Here is a 23,513-nt window from a genome sequence, read left to right as displayed (position 1 = left end):
AAGTATATATTTGAATATGAATAAAATGCATCAGGGTTGTATTATTTTTAGCTTATTAAGTGGCCCATCCACACATGATTTCAATTTCATGAGCGTTTTCATGAAATTGCAGTGTTCCGTGGATTTGTGATTGAGAACCACGGGCAAATGTCATTACGGTGACTCATTTACCTCCTCAAAGCGGAATAAAGCAATCACATCATTGTTGGTCGGCGGCAGCCAATGTCACCTGCACGCTAGTTATTAGATGGTACCTGCACTAACGAGCCGAACAAAGGTCTAATCTAAACAATCCATTCATTATTGTTTTATAATGGATCGATTCATTACCGAGTCAATGGTACCAACATACTAAATAAAATGAGAAAAAATAAATTGAAATGTTTTGTAACGAAATTGTATACGTAAAATGTATGGGCTTTATTAAGCATCAGGTGAGGTGATCGGAAACTGACCCGCTAGTTGGAACTGTTTCATTACCAAGAAATTCACTGGAAAAGTGTTTTTCTCTTAATCCGAGACGAGACGTCGGATATTTAAGATCGAGACGTCGGCGTCTGAAACAACGTCCTTGATTGAAATGAGACAGATTTCACTAAAATAGATACACATTCGGCAAAATTACTAAGCAACAAAAATTGGAAATAATATTTTGCTCGAGTTTACTTCTTCATTAATCTCTTTATTAATGAAGAGAACATTTATAATCCAATGATCACATTGGACTAACTAGAATCTCGTGATAGGAAAAACAGGAATGATTATTTAATTAATAATAAAAAAAAATCAAAAGATTTATACATCAACTAGCGACCGGCTCTGGCGTCGCACGGGTGCAATGCTGATCCCCAAAATACTTCAGAATTTGTTTATTTACGAAATCACATTAGAAAGATCTAAAATTATCAATGTTTACAACAATATTATGTATACGTATATTCACAGTAACATTGATCACTTTGATAAAATCAGTGATAATAATCATTCTATGTGCTCTAGAATTAAGGATAAGCTTATAACGCCAAGTTTCCGACTCCGCAAAGTCAATAAATCTTTCTTGGTGCTAGGTATCCGTTTTTATAATAAAATTCCGCAGACATTTTTAACTTTGCACATTCGTAAATTCAAATCGTTGTTTGTCTAATAATATGCTTTTTCTACCAATGTATATTTTTACATTGGTAGAAAAAGCATATTATTAGATACAAGATTTTACAGATGATAAAAAAGTGTGGAATTAATACCTGTTGACTTCCAGGCGGGATACATTACATACATATATAACTAATATTTTTTAAATGTTGGAAAAGAGTAACTACTGAGTTTCTTGCCGGTTCTTCTCGGTAGAATCTACTTCACTTCACTTAATTGTTAAATGACGATTCAAAAGTGCTTGTAAAAGCCTACTTGAATAAAGTTTATTGTGATTTTGATTTTGTCTTTTGTGATGTTTATTACTACATTTTCTTTGAATAACGTACAAAAACCTTCCACTCGAATAACTAACTCTATCTATTAAAAAAAAGCGCATAAAAATCTGTGGTGTAATTTTAAAGATCTAAGTATACATAGGGATAGGCAGTGGTAAGAGACTTTGTTTTATACTATGTGAGGAGCCTATAACCACGAATTGGGTTTAAATACCTTCTTGTCTTGCATAACATACGAATTATTACCGCGATCAAACCTTATTATTTTACTCAATATTTTGTACGAAATTGCCGTTACAACCCAAACATAAAACGGATAGTTTACATCGCTAACTTTAAAGTGTACTTATAATATAGACACAATGATATAGACTACTTACACTACGCCGTATGTAGGGTAAGGTTATATTAATATATGATAACTAGGGCAAACTTGCCATCCTTATTCAATTATCGGTTAAAAATATGACATGCGGTCTATGGAGTTTGAAATAGAAATTTTGAATCTCAAATAAAATAAATATTGCTACTAAGCTATTAAGAAATTATGTGATTATTAAAATAAAATATATTTTCTTAATATGAAAATGAGTTGAGATGACCCAGTGGTTAGAACGCATGCATATTAACCGATGATTGCGGGTTCAAACCCAAGCAAGCACTTCTGATTCATGTGCTTAATTTGTCTTTATAATTCATCTCGTGCTCAGCGGTGAAGGAAAACATCGTGAGGAAACCTGCATGTGACAAATTTCATAGAAATTCTCCCACATGTGTATTCCACCAACCCGCATTGGAATGCGGAATGCTGGAGAAGTGAATGCTAGTATGGATCAAATACAAGTCGATAATGTACTTTATTAACTATTGAAGTGAAACTTTGTTACGTGCCGTGAGGGTGCAATTTCCAGTTCAAATTTGGGTCTCGAACCTGCGTAGGTTTGAGTAAATATTATTCCATCAAAAACAATACTTGTCAAAAAAACCAAGTCTCGCAACTCAGTTGTTCTGCGGTAAAAAGTTGTGAGATCCATGTAATACCAAGTCTTATCCATGTAATACTTAAGCGACTTCCTGTCTTAATACGTCCACTCCCTAAGACCACGATCGTGGTCCATATATTGACTCGGCCATCGCATAAAAACACGTGTTAATTAAATTATTTAGTGCGATGACCAAGTCAATATATGGACCACGATCGTGGTCTTAGGGAGTGGACGTATTAAGACAGGAAGTCGCTTAAGTATTACATGGATAAGACTTGGTATTACATGGATCTCACAACTTTTTACCGCAGAACAACTGAGTTGCGAGACTTGGTTTTTTTGACAAGTATTGTTTTTGATGGAATCTCATTTCTTTTTGTATTTTGTAGACAGTTCTACTTTTTTTCTTTTCGGTACCTTCTACTTATATCTACCAGCAACGAATTTTCTTAAAGCCCTCTCTCTGAATTATTAACTTTTCTTATTTTTGTAGGTAGCCTTCCGTTTTCTCTTTTCCGGTACTACTTCTTGAGCTTCAGCTACAGTTTTTCTAAGAGCCCACTCCCTATCTCTATGTGTTTTTCTGGGAGGCCTTGATGTTAAAATTTTTGACAAATCTGGACGGTAAATGATTCTTAGTCTGTTGTATTCACAAATTGAGGATTCCTGCGCTTTAACACTTCCAAAGTCGATGTTAATTAGATGTAAACCGCCCAGACTTGTAACTCTCGAAAGTGCCACGTAAGCTTGACCGGATGTGAATACTGCAGAACCGATATCCATATTTTATGTAATTAATACACTAAAATATTAATATGTATATTATTATTAATAATATATACTATTATTAATAATATTAATTTTATTATTAAAAATAATAATACATAATATCCAAATATTTAATAATATTATAAAATAAATTAAAAAATAATAAATAAATACAGGAAAAGCGGTCTTTGGAAATGTAAAGAAACATGGTCATAGTTTAGTCTGGTCTTGTAGTTATAAGTGTGCACTAGTTGAGAACGTAATTACACAATTAACAAACATTTTCGAAAGCTTATTAATATAATAAATTTATTATATTGTTATTATAATAATATAATAAATAATCTTCCTTTGAATTTGTAATTTTTTTTTTTTTTAATTTTATCATTTTGTTAATTATTTTAGTTTTTCCTTGGTTCATACACTAAACACTACTTATATTCCAAATTTGAAGCTTCTAGGTCTGCTAGAAGTGCCTTAGAATTTTGATGATCGGTGAGTCAGTGAGTGAGTGACAAAATTAAGAAACTTTGACCCGTTATAATTCTTAAACTACTAGTTCAAATTGAATGAAATTTGAAATATACCGTGTCTTTACAATGCTTGCATGGTTACTGAAAATTCAGTCTTCTAGTTTTATCCACAACGAAGTTACAGGGGGTCGAAAATGGCCTGAATTGCTTCGAGAAAAGGATGGTACGGCCGTGCTGCTTTTTTGCTCGACTTGGTGGGGGCACTGCCGTGCCCCCAGATCTGATGCAACAAACTTTCACACATATCACGTGTACATCAGTGCGAGCGCTTTATTATTATTTGTATGGATATATAATTACATATCTAACGACTCTTAACCTGGCAGGCAGACGACCGATAAGTAACTGAAAGATTGACGAAGTCTTCTCGTCACAGGCAAACCAATACAATATATAAGAGGTTTTCCAAACGAGAAACACAAAATTTTTTAAGATACTGGTCAAATTTATACGTCCTTGTTATATTAGTTTTAACATACCGGAATATGCAAAATTTGGCCAACGAATATATGCCAATATAACGAATAGCCTGACAATTACAGCTAGTTACATTATTTCACCGAATTAAAAAAACAGCTTCAAAAATACTCGACTCTAGAAACAACATGCGTAACCGTTAGGTTTGGGTTCGTTTGATTTTCAAACCACAACGATTACCCACGAAACAGGCTTATTGTTTTGTTTGTCTTATCTAGTTATTAGTTTTGAGGGCTGGTGTTATTTAAGGAGAAATTCTTCAGTTAATATATTGATTAACGGCTTCGTACAAGACTCTGGGTAGGTATCACGAATTCGGACATTCATTATGAGAATCCTCTTGTTCCGGTTTGATGGGTGACTAGGCGAAGGTAACTACAAGAACAAGAATTATAACATCTCCCTTTATAACATTAATTGCGTATTTGGAATGTAAGAAGTGGTTAATATTTCTTACAAATCTATGGTCGATGGGGAGATATTGTCATAAGATGGCCCATTTTACTGCGCAATTAAGGAAAAACATGCACCACTTCACGTCAATTTTAAATGAGGGCAGCCAATAAGATAATAAATAATAAGAATAAGATATTATAAGCCTTCTCCTACAGAACAATTCCCATTTTTGCAAAAGTTAGAAAATATAAACTTTTAAAGAGACACTTAGCTCTTTAACTTCCCTTATAAAAACATTTAGAAAAACACTGTACCGACTTTTCTTGTACTCGTAAGTACATAACTACATATGATAATAGTAAAAGAGTAGAGGAATATCAAATTAATGGAGTGAATGATTTTTCTTTACCAAACAGGCAATATAAAGGCTGACCAAAAATAAATTTATATAAGACGTACTTCTATCTTCAGGAATACTATCAAAATGTGTGTGTTGGTAGTGTGAAGGAAAACATCGTGAGGAAACCTGCATGTGACTTATTTCATAAAAATTCTGCCACATGTGTATTATATCCAACCCGCATTGGATCAGCGCGGTGGAATATGTTCCAAACTTTATCCTCAAAAGGGAGAGGAGGCCTTAGCCCAGTGGTGGGAAATTAACAGGCTGTTGTTGTTGTGAAAATCGAACTAAATTAAAATATTAAATGGCAAGTGAAGAAACAACGCTAAATAAAGAATGACCAGCTAATTAGTTTCTGCATCTTGTAAATAAATGTACCGTCGTTGTGTACAAAAAAAAAATATAAATATTTTATTTACTGCAAATAAATATTTATTTAAAAGCGAAATAATTATACGTAGTTCTTATTATGTGAGTACGTTTTATTATGTCTTGTTACAGATGTAGAAATAAATGAGATTTAATTTATTATATATGTAGGTGTAGGCAATATGCTTCATTGGTCTAGAAGACATATCAAAAGGCGATTATGTTGATCCTGGGATATGTCCTGATGTTGATGCTGGAGCATTGAGTCAAACTATTAAATCTGTTAAATTTTCGAGAAATTCTAAGAGCCTCTGGAGTCTGGATATCAAAGAAGACCCGCACTGAACTATTAAGATATGTCTCCAATCCAAAGAGATGCATTTGAATTAAGAGCTCTTGGTCCCTCAACTGTGTACCGATGTGCGCGTTTTCAATAGGGTTTAACTAACAGTTGTCAAGTGCTGATATTTCTATGATCGACAACGACATATTCATACTTTTAAAGAACTAGTCAGCATATTTACACAACTATTATATAAAATGATATGATGTAATTAATACTAGACTTGAAACTCGTTTAATGCATTTCTTTATTTTTTTGCTCTAGTGGCAGTGACAGGTTCGATAAGGAGATGACTTAAAAATCTGGCAAAATTTCAACGCTCGATCATTTAACGGTAACGAATAAGAGCAACAAAAGTGATTTATACAGAGCGGAGTTGAAAGCAAAAATAAGTTAAAAGAATAAAGTTTAGCAAAAAAAAAGTAATAAATAAAAATAAACGTATAACATGTTATTGCTTATTGTTAGTGGTCATTCAATAGTCAAATTAAACGCTGATCATTAGTAATTAAAATGAAAGTCTAACTTCTACTTCGTAGAAGTATGTTCTTATGTGTTGTCGTTTATTACTTTGCCTTGATTTACTTACACTAGCGACCCGCCCTGGTTTCCATGTATTATACACAAAAACCTTCCTCTCGAATGACTCTCTCTATTAAAAAAACCGCATCAAAATCCGTAATTTAAAGATCTAAGCATACATGGGGACAGATAGCGGCAAGCAACTTTGTTTTATACTATGAAATGATATTATAAATAGCTTTTTGCTCTCTTTTTCGATATAAATTTAACAATCTTTGTTTAAAATATACATAAAAGTCGTACATAATTAGATCTTGACGTATTAATGCATAAACGATATCACCGGCTAACATCGTGACGTGATAACGTTTATGCAAGTTTTTAATCACAAGCTTTAACAGAAAAAGTGACCATGGAAATGAGGAAAGGAATTTAAAATACGTGTGTTAAAAAGTATTTATGATATTAATGAATTAAAAATCAAAGTAATCGATATACAAGGTGAAATATCGGTAAAATAAATATAAATAATAATTATTTTAGGTAATTATAACTGTCGAATGCGCAAATAATAATATTCCCTTTATGATACTTCACATAAACAGAATTTTATTGAAGTAAATACAATTTATTTTGAAAACAGTATAATAATTGTACTATTACATAAAAGTCACCCAACCTTAACCGTCTGTCTCGAGGACAAATTAAACAGTGGAAAAAACTCGAATAGTTGCACCTCCGTTCCGCCCACAGTGTTCGCGTTGCTTAGCAACTAATTGGGGATTTCAGTACGTTGACGCGAATCGATGGTATATCTTTAAGCGACTAATTACGAAGTAGTTTATCTGCAAAACCTTATAATTTTCAAAGCATTCTATTAAATTATTTCTGAATTATACATTTATCCCATTTAGTTCAAAGGTGAATGAGATTGTTGAAATTAACACGTTCGAAAATTCTACTAAATTATGTAATATACTACCTACCTTTCCCAGCTTCACATGGGTACATTTGAAAACATGCTTTAAAAATATATTACGATTTTTCCGGCTACAAAAATTGAAACTCTTGGCTTTTCTCTACGATAGTATTTATTTATTATACACACATACATACCTACTCACAGTAGAAGTCACAATAGTAGTAGTAGTAGTCACATTAAAATAGAATTTTAAATATTGAAGCGTACAACAAGAACTGACTACGTTTTACTATGTAGAGAAAAATTGAGAGGGTTTAGTGGAACACACGAACACATCATAGGAACATTATCACATTTTGTACAATTATACTTAATTTTTTCCGTCCTCAGAATTACGGAAACACATACCGATAAACAGCGATGGGATGAAAATCTGCTACCTGGGATCACCTTTCCGCGTAGGGCAGGGTGATTTTATTTAAAAATATATGCACAGGCATTATAAAAAACAAACTAGAAAATCAATTAAAAGTAAATTAAAGGCGAGCGATGGAAGATTGTGACCGAAATAAATGGTTGTCAAATTAACAAATAGAAGCTAATTTTAGTAGTTAAATAAGATTATGTCAATAAGAAATAAATTATAATCCCTTTTTATTTCTACGATTTAGCTTAAGATCCATTTAATTAAAAATAAAAAAAAAGTCCAAATCATCAAAAAATTAGAATCTTTGTTTAAGGAATTTCTTCTAAGGATTTTTGAATCTGCACGTTATAGAATAGAATTGACTGTAAAGGTTTACTGAAAATAGGCAAAACATATTTTTTTAAATTGCCCCAAGTCAGATTTACAAAAAATAAACAATTAAAATTGGTTTACAACAGACACGATATCCCGTAACATACAAACAAAACGTTCAGCCGAATTGAGTTTTTTGAAGTCTGTTCAAAACAAAGCAAAACGCATTGTACATACACGTGTAAGCATAACACATACATTCATACCAATATTATAAATGCGAGGGCTGACTATTTGCTGCGCTTTCACGGATAAACCACTATAGGGATTTGGATTAAATTTTGTACGGATAATACAAAAACATGAAAAAGCCTTTAATTTTAACACAAGGCGTTGAAAAATGAGAAATTCACAAGTAGACTTTGGAAATGTTAATAATGTCAAATATGTCAAATTCCATTCATAATTATCGTAGTATTAGAGCATGAAAAATAATATATACCATGCGAGCACTAATATAGGAAACCCACTCGGCCACAGGCTTAGCTAAAGATGATATGAATTCTACATACCGTAGGTATATATTGCTTTTTATTATATATATCCATAAATCTTATACATTGAAATTACTATGATTTGATAATATGGATTGAACTAAACTAGTTGGTCTACCGCAAAATTGCGCGTCTATATAGAAGATATTTTTAAAAAATCCATGTGACCATTACATATATTTTAGGTGCACCTATCGTCCCATAATCATTGGGACAAAAATAGTCTTACGCCATTAATATATAAGAAACGGTATACGTTTAACAGCTTGAATTTGGTTAAATACCTTTTATAATTGAAGCACCAATTGGAAGATGGGAATAAATCCAAAAAATAGGAACGGAGATAATAAAAAATAAACTTCATAACTTTTTGCTTTCAACTTATAAACTTATAGGACATCAATGATTATTAAGAAAATATCAATCCTAATTAGTACCTTAAATGTATAATATTTAGCCCTACGTATAAAGAATGTAAGAGTGTATAAAAGCGAATATCTCGAAAAGTGGCGTTTATTCCCTTCTTCCAATTGGTGGTTCAATTATAAAAGGTATTTAACCAAATATAAGCTGTCAAACGTTGTAGCGAAAACGTTATAGCAATTTGGTTCTGCGTTTGACGCCTCTTCGGCAATGTCGATCAGCTCAGGGTTTAAGACAATAACGCTGATACTTGGCACAACCTCTACATAGATTATTGTTTGTTTTTGGGGGTGCCAGCCCAGTGGAATGAACAGGAGGAACTGCGCCCAAGATCACGAATTTAAAGCTACGCCATTTTTGTTTTTAGCACATCTTTGTACAATTTTCATTTATATTTCATATCGTCATCGTTGTTAAGATAAATATTGCGAGGAAACCAAGCAATGTATTGTTTTACATCCAGTGAAAAAATATATATATAAAGTAATTAGTACGGTAGAATAAATTAGGTATATATACGTAAACAATTTACCTCATTTGAGTTCCAACGGCCTTGAGGTCAACTGGCAGAACATTATTGGATGACATGGTCATTCGTGTGTCATTATTTACAACAATTATCCAAATCATTTTTCACAATACAGCGTTTTTAACATAAATTTTAACTCGAAATTCGTTTCGGAAAGCATATTTCAACTATAAGAAACGTCGGGTAATATGAACAGTCTTGTATTGACAAGCTTCTCTATCTATTATGATTTTTTGTTTTAATCTTTTTAGAAAAGTTGTTAACGTTTAATGCTATGAAATAATTTAAAAATATTTACTATCGGTTCAGCTACTTTAAATAATAAAAGTATCAAGATTAAAACAGATAAGTTGTATAATAAATTAAATATAATTTTGACGTCTGCATTATTTTCACCAATCGTTGCATTCTTAGTACGGTAGGTGCAATTTATTCTTTACTTATTCACGACTGCATTTACATAATAGTATATAATATATATTGCAATGGATATCGCATATGTATAAACTGCAAAAACCTAGCATCACAGGAAACCATACTTTATCGGCGGTACATTAGTTTAAAAAACCTATCTAGATGAATTACAGGAATGTCATCGCTCAATTCGATAAAACTGTTATATAATAAAGTCAAATATATTGGTTCCTGTTTCGAAACGAATAATATTTAATATACTAGAACGTATTGCCACCAGCATCCAAAGGGTGTAAAATTTCAGCTCAATCGATCGAGCGATCGGGACAATGATTCAGTTGGAAGAATTAAAGCATACCTATTATTAAATGCATGTATCTGTGCGAATAATACTTATTATTTAATATATCTTATTACTGTATATACATTTAACATTATTGCGAAGAAACTTTAAAATGAGATCTTTAAAACAAAATCACTGTTTCTAAAAAGTGGTAGCACATTTTTAATTAAAACAGGTATCAAGTGTTCAATGACAGAAATCATTTCTCAGCAAAGAGCTGACGATGAATAATTATTTTAATGGTTGTTTTTAATCATAAATATAGAAAATTAACTATGTATAAACATATTAATTCATTTCCGAATTGCCGCGTCTTTCAGCACTATGCGCTCTTTAATTTGCTTTTATACAAGCTTACAGTATACTATATTGCTGTAAAAATATTGATATCTCGTCATACTGCTATCTCAAAGATACGCGGGAGATCCACTAGTTATCCTGAATTTACAGAAAAATACTTTCCCAAGGAGATTTGGAAATAGTTCAGTGCAGCTGCAAACTCAAATAATGTCAAGTGAATTATTTCAAACGTTAAACACGTATAGTATATGATATTACCCACCTACGACTTCGAACAGACTTGTTTAATATATTCCTGACCTTTACAAGTACTGTATCACAGTTTAATAAAGGCAAATATTTCAGAGAAATATCGCTGTCAGACTATTTCATTAAATACTTCAATTATTCAGCTTTTATAATTTCTTGTATTACTGTGTCATTATTTCATTAAACAAAATAATAGTATAACTCGTCTTGTGCGCAGATTTCCAGACACACATTCCTGTAAAGAATCAGTATCCGTTGGTTTTATTTTATTATGAATTGTAAGAAACAATTGAAGATCGATCTCAATGTAGTGATATGGGAGACACATGGCAAGCAATACATAGCCTACTAGTGATGATGAATGCCTTAGTATTTTATTCTTTATTTAACCTCATATGTTTTTTAAAAATAAAAATCATTCGGATTGGAATAGTTGTGACTGAGATATTTATTAGTTTCTCTAAAAAGAATAATAGTGATGGAATACATATTAATAACATTTGTCGATGAAAACATTCATTTGAAAATAACTTGAGATTGACATAATAAAATATTTTATCTGTTGTCATTTTTGAAATATTTAACATTCTCGTTCAATAATAGTCTGTAGCATAAATATCATTCGCAGATTGCATCTCATTAAGCTGTCCGACACACCCGCCCCCCGTGGATGGGACGTTTGTTTTCTTACGAAGATAATGTTCGCTTATCGATACAGTATGTTTATACAACGTTTCGTTACAATATTCTTATATAAAGGCTTTTGTATACTGTTATATTCAAAAGTATTGTGTCTTCTGAATATGTCTTATGGGCTTGCCTTGCGTTACTAATGACCATTGTACATTATCTCTTAAATAAATAGAACTAAAAGATCTTAACCCGTGCAGAAGTAACCCGTGTCAAAAAATGATAGTTTGAGTCATTTGAATCGGCAGCGGTATCTATTAAACGATAAAACAAATAGGTACATATATTAAAATATCCAACAAAACAACACATTACTTTATAACAAATATAATATTACGCAATGTCATAAAATAATATTAATATGTCAAAAATGTTTTGTAATTCGTCCGTATAACGAGTTTGATAATTAGTGACCAGGGCTGATAAGAACTGACCTTGACTACAACAAAATAAACAAAGAAAACACAAGAATCTATTCGATACTAATATTAAGACTTAATTATTTTATGATTTCAAATAAAACTAAACAAGGAAGAGACGAAATTTAATAGATATTCCTCTGAATAATATTTAGATCAACCTCTAGTCTGCGTAATCAGTAAGACAGAAGCCTTAAAGTTCACCGGTAAGGCGGTAACCAATAAGTCATGTGGAAGCCGGCTGTCATGGTATCGACATAATATTGTGCGGAATGAAGACCACGTTGTGATGGTCTTGAGCATGGATGGATGGATATACAAGGAGGAGGCGACCAAAGAAACGGTGGATGGATTGTGTAAAAAACAATACGTTTGAAAATAATGTTACTTGTGAGATGACGTCTGACAGAGAAGTATGGAAGAAGAAGATTGGCTGCGTCGACTGGGCAAAGACCTCAGCTCCATCACGACGAGAAGGTTTGAAGCGCATACCACTACGCTTTCATATTGAGTGTTGGTGAATTCACTTATATTATATTTTTGTCAATTAAACATGTGAAAACTCTGTGCTTTTTGCACGGATTTAAAACCAAATTGGTGTATCTCAAATTCCAGAATGTTTATTATATAAATTGAATCTACAATGAGAGCCGCTGGTACGCGGTCGGTGGCGTTTAATTTAATACTATAATATGACATAAAAGAACCCACCTGAATAGAGATTATTTTAACGCAGTGAGGAGTTGAACCGCTTTATTAAACCTTTTTAATAAAGCGGTTCAAAACATATTAATGCAGCGTAATCATAACGGCAGTGAAATATCGAAATTGATGATTTTATCGAAATAAATATGCAGCTTACTGGGCTTACAAAAGAGCAAAAAGTTTTCGACTACAAACGTAAAACATTATGAGACAATATAGGTATAAATATTTTAAATATTTTAATGCGGTTTTTATCATATCTGACACGTAATTATATGTTTCACTTAGATAAATAAATAAGAGTAATTGAAGAGGAAGGCTTACATAAATGTATATAATCAAAAAGCAAAACAATAGCTGATAATTTCAGCTATCGTAGTGGCGCAAACAAGAGATTCTCTTTTAATCTGTTCCTTTTAATATTTGCATATGTTATAGCCGCGTGAAGCCTGGACGGGCAACAAGTTGTCGTTCAAATTGATCTCATTAAATTTATATAGAAATCATAATCGCACAAACACTTCAAGCCAAACTGAAATGTAATATTAGATAAATAAATTTAAAGTATATTTACAGGCCGGCTCTAAATAAAGATTCAACTGATAAGAATCTATAAGAAACTCAGTAGTTACTCTTTTATTATACGATATTGCTATGGTTATAAAATATAATTAAATATAAAAATATGAGTGAATACCGTTCGCAAAACAAGGTACTTATTTTTTGATTTGTAATTGCAATATGCTTTAATTAAAATGACTCGAAGAAGTCGTGTTTGAGAAATCATTACTTAATAATTTATTAGCAGGATTTTAACAGAATTTCCATGCATTTTAATAAAATTGTAATGATACAGTTGGTTACGCATGGATTGTATACAGTATATAAGTTTATAAGGTGTAATCAACTTTTATTACTTTACGCTTTTTTCCATCTACACGTGTAATGTTTGTATTATGAAAGTAAAATAGTTAGAAAAATTTCAAATTATAACAGTTTTATGAGTTAAAAATTACTAAATGATATTATTTCATTATAAGTTTTTTTTTTTAATATTTTCTTTAAATTACAAATTAATTTATAATTTAACATTGTTCTTCTGACGCTACACATAATCACTGCCACGTAACATTGTTTTAAAACCTAACGTAAAGTACGTTACGTCACGGCATTTGGGACAGATAATAGGATCGCTATTGGCTCAAGCAACTCGGCTAACAAGTTTCTCTAGCCCTGGTACTACATATATGTTTCGTCCGATCACGTAAAACATAAGTTTTAATTAAAATATTTTTGAGTTGAATTTTTATTTTCGCTTAAGACGAAGTTACTTTCATTTTATTGTTTACGTCGTTCAAACTTACTTTGTTTGTTTTGTATGGCTTTTTGGTTTACCTAAAGGGTAGATGAACATCCTGTTAGTTTCCCGGTGCTCTTCGAGAAGGTTGCTTACTAATCTTAGTTACATAATATAGGTTACACAAACGGTACTTTGATTGACACATTCAGAATTCCGCGGGATATTTTCCCTCAAATTTATGTAACCAGATTTTTTTCTAAAGCGATCGAATTGCAATCACGCGCAGAAGTATATTGTCGATTTATAAGACATTATTCATTATTACTGTGATTAAAGAATCACAAGTCGACAAGGCTTAGTTAAGTCTCTTAGTCTCTGAACTTGTTGTTAGTTTCAAAAGTTATTATATAAAGTTATTAAGGCACTAATATTGATAAATAAATACATATCTTACAGAATCACATACATTACTCTGATCCCAAATCCCAAGTAGTAATAAGTAGCAGTTGCGTTATGGAAAATTAATAGTAACGACGGCACTACAAACACCCAGACCTTTATGCTTAAGAGTTTTGAACAGGGCCCGGCCGAAAGAACTGGCACGAAGCCCTACTAAAAAGATATAATTACATTGAAATATACTTGAAGTAGTCATATTTCTATAATAGTGGAAACATATCAAACTTCCCTTTATATTAAAGATACTTGTGCAAAGTACCATTCCTTTCTTGAAGAGGCTTTTGTGGTATAAAAAGTTCGCGGTTCTCTTTTCAATTTTGTTTTTTCCCGTCATAAAAAAGTGATAAGAATTTTAGGATTTGTTTATTTGCAATCCAATCCATATATGACATCATACTGACTGTAAGATATTAGCGGTTAGTTTTTTGTGTAAATGTGGATTTAAAACATCCAAATTTATAGACTTGTAGTTTATTTAATTTACGTACGAAACATATATGCGGGTATTGCGATTACAAATAATGGGGGCATATATAGTTTGTAATGATTTATATAAATTTCACTTTACAGCTATACGTATTTTTAATCTTGTCAAATATATTTTTGGCTAATAATACTGGTGAATGAAGAACGTTTTACATATTAGATAGTCTATCTAAAGTGATAGAGCGTCAAAGAAGATGGTCGTCAATTATCCAGCAAAATGTCATGACATTTGGCAACTCAAGTACAGCTGAGACGCACACCAAGACTTTGAATTTGGCTCGTTTTGTTTTGTTTTAGTTATTTTGTAGTGCGTCACTGGAAAAACTGTAAAAAAAACCTAGCCCTGGCTGTCTTTTATTGGCACCGCTACTTCAACTTCTCTACCAGCATGCGATGCGAAGATAAGGTTGTCTATAAATCATCACCGTATCTGTGATCATACATGATACACTGAAATAAGTGCCGAATGTGTCTGTTACACTTAGTATAAATAATGATGTCTTCTCTACCGAATACCGGTATGGCGGCCTAACTTCCTGCTTGTAAATTAGGCGTGCAAATAAAGCTGTAGTAGTCATTAAGCTTTATTCACTATGATCAATATGAAGATGTGTGGCACCAGTGTTACAATCGCTATGAACCCAAGTAAATGTTCATTGATTATTTCGCCTCCTGATAAATATTACTGTTAAGATAAATACCTGTTATCTCCAAATCGCGTCATGATTCCGGGCCGCAGCCTCGGCCGCTGGTGGCTCTACCTGCAAGCATACCATATCTCAAACCGAGCTAAGTCGCTTCCATGATGATTCCACATCGCTTCTTAATTATAAATAAATATACATTAAAAACTATTTTACACTAATAATACAATTTACACCTACAGATGTGTAAATGATATCTGTATGATTTCAAGTGAAGTTTGTTTATTTGTAGACACTATGATATGATGCTGTGAACATGGAAATGGATTTTGGTGATGTTTCCCAACGATATAGATTGTGCTTATGTTGTATACCAACGTCAATATATATTATATTAACGAGTTACGACAATGAACATAATACTGTACCAACAACCTCTATATTAACAATATACTATGCTATTTTACATTAAGGACAAAGTTTAGACAAATTGTAGTTTTGTTATGTTTTATGTGGAATTGCGCAGGTTTCTCTTTTTAATTTAAAATGAATTACTTTTTGTAAACACAGATATATTATTATATAGGTAAATAAGTCAATTGAAGGCAAACAAAAAGTGTCTATGCAAAAGCTACTCTATAATTTTCAAAATAATTTATACCAACGATATTTACGTTTAATCTGATATCATTGAAAAATTTAAGAAATAGCGACGGCGCTCATTTTAGAGATAAGACAGCTTTGCAGGAGATAAACAAAACACTCTCTTTTCTCTTTCTTCCATTACCCATTATACTAGTCCATATAGTTACCCATTATAGTCATTGAGTGTGCACACACGGATGCAATCTATGTTACCCCTCTCACAACCCAATTGACCCGCAGGCGCTAAAGGCTTTACTTGCTTACTGTATCACGGAAATGTTTTCAATGAGTTGGTAAAAAGAAGCAATATATTTTAACTAGTCTCAGGATATGGACACGATATTAAAGTAAAGTAAGTAAAGTAACAGCCTGTAAATTACCCACTGCTGGGCTAAGGCTAACAGTGCATGCGCAAGCCAAAATGCTGTACGTGCACTCCTTGTCACTGAAGGCACGAAACAAAGTAAAGTATAGTAACAGCCTGTAAATTTCCCACTGCTGGGATAAGGCATCCATTCATTCCATACTGAAATGGCTTCCATTAAGTAGATGGTTTGGAACATATTCCACCACGCTGTTCTAATGTGTGTTGGTGGAATGCAAATGTGGCAGAATTTCGATGAAATTGGACACGATATTATTCAAACAAAAAAAAGGTTTTTTTTCTTTATATTAATACACATGATCAATTTTATTGCTCGTATGCAATAGAACGAAATCGAATGACAAATTGTTTAAGAATGTCTCATACTATAATTTCTGTACGGTATGTTGTTCATTAACCAGGAAACGATATTATGAAAATATTTCATAGTACACAAATATTGCGAATTGTATTTACATTTAGGTTATTTGAAATCATAGTTATTCAAAGATCAATCAATAAAAACCCATCGAATCCAATCTCTTTAAATAATACTATAAAAAATTTAAATTTATTGCTTAATTAAAAATGAATTTACTCAGTCTATTCTTTTGTTGATTTGATAAATTGTCTAAGAATGTATAAATAAAATTTTATTTATTTCTTATTGCATAATGAATGTATACAAAGTATTCAATCAATTCTATAAAGTTTTACATACTGATGCAATTTAACATACAGCTAAATTACATGTACTATCTAAAAATATAGATAAAACAATTTCATGGGTCATGACTTCCTTGGGTCATGTGATAATACCTAGGTTTAGTTCAATAAGGCAAAGGAGATTGAGTGACTTCTTCTTTTGGCCTTAGATTGACGGTAGTGCTAGTGTTATGGCTAGTGTTATCGATAGAGCAAAATCATTAATAATTTAAATAAAGGGACCAATTAGTTGTTCTAATACGAATTAAAATAAGAGAAAAGTTAAATTATACGGACAGTTTTCATTTACTAAATTTACACAGAAAATTATCTTAAGGGCAAAAGTGATAGATGCAATTTTATGTCTTCAAATTTACGCTCGTGTTTTAGCAAATTTTTAAATTATAATAGTATAAAATCGATCATCTAATTCTCACTTAAGCACTCCATTAAATTATTGATTTTCGTTTTGGCCATTTCACATTTGTTTTTCATATTACAAGGAAATGATTAAATTAAATTCCATTCATATTTTTTTTTATATAATAATTAGAATATGTTATTTAAAAGTTTTCGACATATATTTGCATAAATTATTTGAGAGACATTATGATTCGTCATCGAAACTTGTAGACATTTCGAGATGAAATAAAATTGACTATTTTTTTCCAAATATTTGAGTCGGTATTCATGAATAAATCATTGTATTTTAATATTATGATACAAAAGAACGTAACATATTGACTTTATAAGGTAATGCGATCACCGTACTGTTTTCATACATCGAATATTGTCAGAATTTTGTAGAAGCTTCGAAAAACTTGTCGAAACAGGTTCTATCATAATTGGACCGTGTTGGACAAAAATGTGATCTAACCGACAAAGAGCACAAGTTTTTATTTAGGTATATCACTGGTAACCGAAGCATGGTCTCATCCCATACATTAAAAAAAGTTACCTTACCTACCTTCTTTACTTTTTTAAATTATTCTTATTGAAACGTTTTCAGAACGTTTTTGTTAAATATAAGATTTGGTAACTGCTTTGTGAGAATTAAGATGTTCGGATGATAAATACTAGTCTTTATAAAATGCAGTGGACGCAATTAAAAAGTGCAATGAATAAAGTTATGATGGCTTAATGAGGATCAGCTAACGATTTCAATATAGCGACTACGTTCCCGATCTCTTAAGCTATGGACGTAGTCGTTTCTACAGCAATAATCCCCTCGGTGAAGAGTAACTTATTGTCAACATTATTTTATAAGGCACAAGCTTAGTTTAAGGGAAGCAGTGTGACGCTTATCGTATTGCTTTCAATGCCATAGATAAAAATAAATTTGAATTTTACTGTTATTAGAATTAGATTCGTTTTGGTTTGACAAACATATTGAAATATTTTTAAAATCAAGCTTATAGAGACAAACGGAGCTAAGCTTGCGTTGCGTAACATGCGTTGTCTTCGTATCTAAATGAAAATGTTAAATATTTAGGAGTTTCTGAGTTTTATCTGGAGTCGATCTTAGTGTAGACTAGGTACTATTACATGAAGTCGTTCTAATCAGCTAGCCAAAATCGCAAATTCAAAATAAGTTTTGACAGAAGGACTAAATTTAATTTTAAGAAAATAATAAATGACAGACATGCCGCTAATTGTTTTAGACGAAATTTAAAGGTTGAGTTTGCGGCAACATGCGGATAGTCGCTGATGCGGTTGCAGCGTTATAAAGGCTTAGACAACATCATTAATCTGCTGTTGAATCTTATGTATTTGTATATGTTTACTGTCTCTTTGTATAAGTACGTATTAATTTGAAACGCTTATATTCCTAAATGTATCGAAAAACAAAACCAAAGCCATCTATGGGATAATACCGAAAAGCGCTCCGTGCGTTCGTTAGCCGGCGATTATGTTCGTTAGGCTGCTTCTCTTGATTAAAACGAACTTACCGATGAGTTAGAAACTGAAGTTCGATTAATTTACATTTTGTTTATAACTAAAATCGCACGCCATATTTTTTGTAATACGTCCAATATGATATTTACCGCTTAGTCCGAAGACAAATTTATAGCGTATTTTTTTAAATAAAATTGCTTCTGACTTCATTATTGTTACGACTAACTGAACCCGCAGCTTTGCTTTGCTTTTTAAAAATATATTCTAGTTTTTAATTACAGATATAAAATATTTTTAGGCAAATTTTAAACCTTATTAAGCCCTTTTATTTTTTGTCCGTTATTAATAATAATAACAAGAATTAACAAAAAAGCGCTAAAACTTTATTCAGAAGTTCAAGTTTCCTACAATCAAAAGGAATACATAAATCGTTATGTTGTCTTAAATTTTCGCGATTATTACACATTTAAATAAAACTAATTATAACGGATGAATCGCGTATATTAATTATTTTTAAACATCCCGACGTTTCGAGCACTTTGCAGTGTTCGTGGTCACGGGTAGACTGGCGAATTTGATTTGATGTTTCCAGTCCGTACTGGTTCACATAATGTTGTCTTAAATTTTCGCGATTATTACACATTTAAATAAAACTAATTATAACGGATGAATCGCGTATATTAATTATTTTTAAACATCCCGACGTTTCGAGCACTTTGCAGTGTTCGTGGTCACGGGTAGACCATAGATAGACAATTCTATTATATTATGTGAACCAGTACGGACTGGAAACATCAAATCAAATTCGCCAGTACGGACTGGAAACATCAAATCAAATTCGCCAGTCTACCCGTGACCACGAACACTGCAAAGTGCTCGAAACGTCGGGATGTTTAAAAATAATTAATATACGCGATTCATCCGTTATAATTAGTTTTATTTAAACATAAATCGTTGTCATCCCATTTAAATTAACTCGATCAAATTTTAATAACAAATCAAATTGTAGTTAATGCGTGTTTATTCAAAAAAAAAAAGAAAGAAGTTATCAACTGAAACACAGCGACAAGTTTTCGACAAAACAAATACAAGTAGAGTGGTATAATCGAGCTAGTTTTGTAGACGCAGGGCACTTTATAACTTTAGCAATATATGGGGTCGAAAAAAGTCTTTTTTGTAATAAAATAGATAAAACACATATTTGACTTACAAACGGTTCAACCTTCACCGGCGCGCTTAGATTCGAATCACTCGGAGCCGAGATGACTAATGATTACTCCCTATTTTTTTGTACTAATATATTTTTTTAAAGGAATAGCTTGGCGGACGATCATATGGGCCACCTGATGGTAAGTGGTCACCATCACCCATAGACAATGACGCTGTAAGAAATGTTAACTATTCTTTACATCATCGATGCGCCACCAACCTTGGAAACTAAGACGCTATGTCCCTTATGCCTGTAGTTACACTGGCTCACTCACCCTTCAAACCGGAACACAACAATACTGCTTACTGTTGATTAGTGGTAGAATATCTGATGAGTGGGTGGTACCTACCACCAAGTAACGTGTTAAGTAATATATATATTTTACTTTTCAGTTGTAAACATAAGTATCCAGTACTAATGTAGCACCTAATTGAATAAACGACATATACGAAACAAAATGTTGTAAATTATCAGGTCTCAAAATATTCAAATTTATTCTCAAAATGTTTATCTTTAAATGTGTGAGTTTTACGCATGAATCTGATTATTTTTCGTAAAACTATAATTTTTTGCCTTGCCAGCTATTTTTGGCCAAAGTAATAAAATCGCAAAATAGAGTTTCGTGAATTATTCGTCAGGAGCAGAACATACTTCGATATATAATTAATTTGCTTTGTAATAAAGAAAAAAACCAGAGTTCCAAGCGTATTTTTTTTATAAAAAAATGTTGCTATGGTAATTTTACCAAATATAATTAAATTAAAATAAACATGTTTTTTGACGAGTAATTATAAAATTAAAGATTATAACAATACGGCTGTATTGTTCTCAGAATTAATAAAAAAATATAATAGAAATATATTAAATGTTTATTATTAATTTAGGATGACAATGACTCAATTAATAATTTAATGCAATAATTACAGATAATTTTTTCAAGGGCTTCTGCTAGTTGGACCTTTTAAAATATTCCTAAAATATATTGAAAAAAATAGTACCAAAAATAATATTATTAATTCCGAAATATCTATTGTTATACTAACACTAAGAAATAAATAAAATTTTCAGTAACACTTTTTTATTTACTTTACTTTTTTTTTCTGTTACTTAGCAAATTTTTTTTTTTAAACTAAGTAGCCCTTGAGTTGAAAAATGTGTAAAAATAATCCTGAATAGTTTTTTCACTATGGATGAATTATTTCTCATTTAATCCTTATTATGTTGTATGGACAAACAGACTATTCACCAAAATTTTATTTTTGTTGTTCTCTTAAGGAAAAATGTAGAAACCGTCATAATGATAACAAAAAAGAGTGATTTATCCTCAGTTAAGAAACTGATTCCGAAGAGTAAAAATCATAGGATAACATTATTACACATTAAGCATTAAATATACACACCATATGATGAAAAATATATTTCACATTTTTTTCTTAGTACTATGATCACTAAAGTTCTTTCTTAAATATATCATCATCATCAATTCTATTATACTCAATTACTAGCAAATAAACTAGTAAATATTATTATTCATAGTAACAATGTGTTATTATTGGCCGATCAGAATATAAGGAAAACAATATGTAATCATAATATTTAATCATAAAATTTCTTAATCAGTTTTGAAGCATAAATGATATTAATTATCCTCTAAGAAACTTCAAGGTTAAGTAACTATAAATATCTCTCTCACAGATTTAGGGTTGGCGATGTAAAAAATCCTTTTAATAAATATTTTTTGACTATAATTAGTTAGTATTTATGAAATATAAATACTTTTTTTTTAGATTTGGAAAATAGTTCGGTATTGTTGTATAAATTGTTGTTTTTATGACAAAAATCATATCTTCTAAACAGAAATATTTTTGAATTATCATGATGACAACATATTAGGCGATCAATGCCTTTGTCCAAAAAATATGAATTTAAAAAAAAAAATATTATAGTATTAAGAAAAAAAAAATATTAACATTAAAGGATATGTATAAAAAGAAAACTAAATACTGATTAATAACTATTAAGAAAGTGACGATTAAAAAATATTAAGTATTTCAACAGCTGCAGGTTATGGATATCTGAATTGAAGTGTATGACATTGTCAATGTGATTTGAAAATAATAAAATATAATATAGTTATACCTTTTGATACAGACTAACCCTTCACCTTGTAACTTGATAATACAACATATGACATCAACCTGATACAAAGTTGTCTCAGTTGAAAAGTAATTAAATAATTTATGTTGATACAAACTCCAACAATTGACTTCCCTATATTTCTTGTTGAATAGTTCTAAGTTTCATTCAACAATATTTCATGAAGTAATGAGTTTATAAGGCAAGAGTTTTGGAAGAAGTTGGCAATTGTGATATGAGAAATTGACTTTGAAAATTTTGTATTTACAATTAAATATAAATAACTTTATAGGAAAAAAATATACTCACTGGCCACACTTTGAAGTGCTAGGCTGCTGTAAATCATCCATCCCGCGTAGAAAAGCATGGAAACTTCAAGAACTCAAAATTTACAATCCTTTCTATGCCAGCCAACTTTAGTCAAAAACTATTTATTCTTCACTCACAACAATCAACACTGAAACTGTACTGGATAGATATGCACAATCAATAACAGTAATTATATAAATTAACTTTAAAAGTTACTTATAAAGTTTTTATATGTTCAAAAAACACTTCGCAATTTTTAAGTTCACAACATAATAAGTATTAACTACACAGATTAACTGATAATAATATGTCAGCTGTCAGTGTGAAGTCTGAGGAGCCAGTTGCCATACAAGATTTGTTTAATTCAACTGTTTTTCAACAACATGTTACATTGTGATATTTTAATTCGAAATAATAATTTCTACAACTTTTCTAGTCGATTTAGTATTGTTTTTCTACTAAAATAATCATGACAATTGATTATTAATTTGTTTTAAGAGATATATGAGTCTTTGTGCTTTACACATAGTAATTTTTCTCTAAAAAAATATAAAAAAGTGTATAAATTGTACAATATATAGTCAAATATAATACATATACAATATGACGCTATTACGAATAGACCCGATAAGCGTTTCTATGGCTAAGGTATACGTCGCATTATAGTGTATGCAAATTTATAGTTAAAATCTTCTCGGAAACACGCAGTTTTTGCGTGATAGGCATTCTAATATATCTGTATATATTTCATTATTTATGATAGTATTATTACAAGGTACATTCCAAGTTTAAAATACTATTAGCAACTTTAATAGCAACACTGTTAATTAAGCTCTTATAAGTAG

General features: G+C 31.1%; 1 protein-coding gene across 1 annotated transcript in view; it reads right to left on the bottom strand.

Moving 5' to 3' along the window:
• The window catches only part of LOC124543330 (protein cycle), a 116,485-nt gene extending 93,516 nt beyond the window's left edge, over positions 1 to 22,969 (bottom strand). Inside the window, exons 1-2 of the mRNA XM_047121525.1 lie at positions 22,669 to 22,969; positions 15,461 to 15,520 (exon numbers count right to left, since the gene is read on the bottom strand). Of these exons, the coding sequence (XP_046977481.1) occupies positions 15,461 to 15,483 (23 nt within the window). The 5' untranslated portion in view covers positions 15,484 to 15,520; positions 22,669 to 22,969. The remainder of the gene's footprint in view (positions 1 to 15,460; positions 15,521 to 22,668) is intronic.
• Between the last annotated feature and the right edge of the window lie 544 nt (positions 22,970 to 23,513).

Source organism: Vanessa cardui, chromosome Z (assembly GCF_905220365.1).
Source record: "Vanessa cardui chromosome Z, ilVanCard2.1, whole genome shotgun sequence".
In the NCBI taxonomy this organism is placed as follows: domain Eukaryota; kingdom Metazoa; phylum Arthropoda; class Insecta; order Lepidoptera; family Nymphalidae; genus Vanessa; species Vanessa cardui.
Note: the sequence above shows the minus strand (reverse complement) of the source record. Positions and strands in the feature narration are given on the sequence as shown.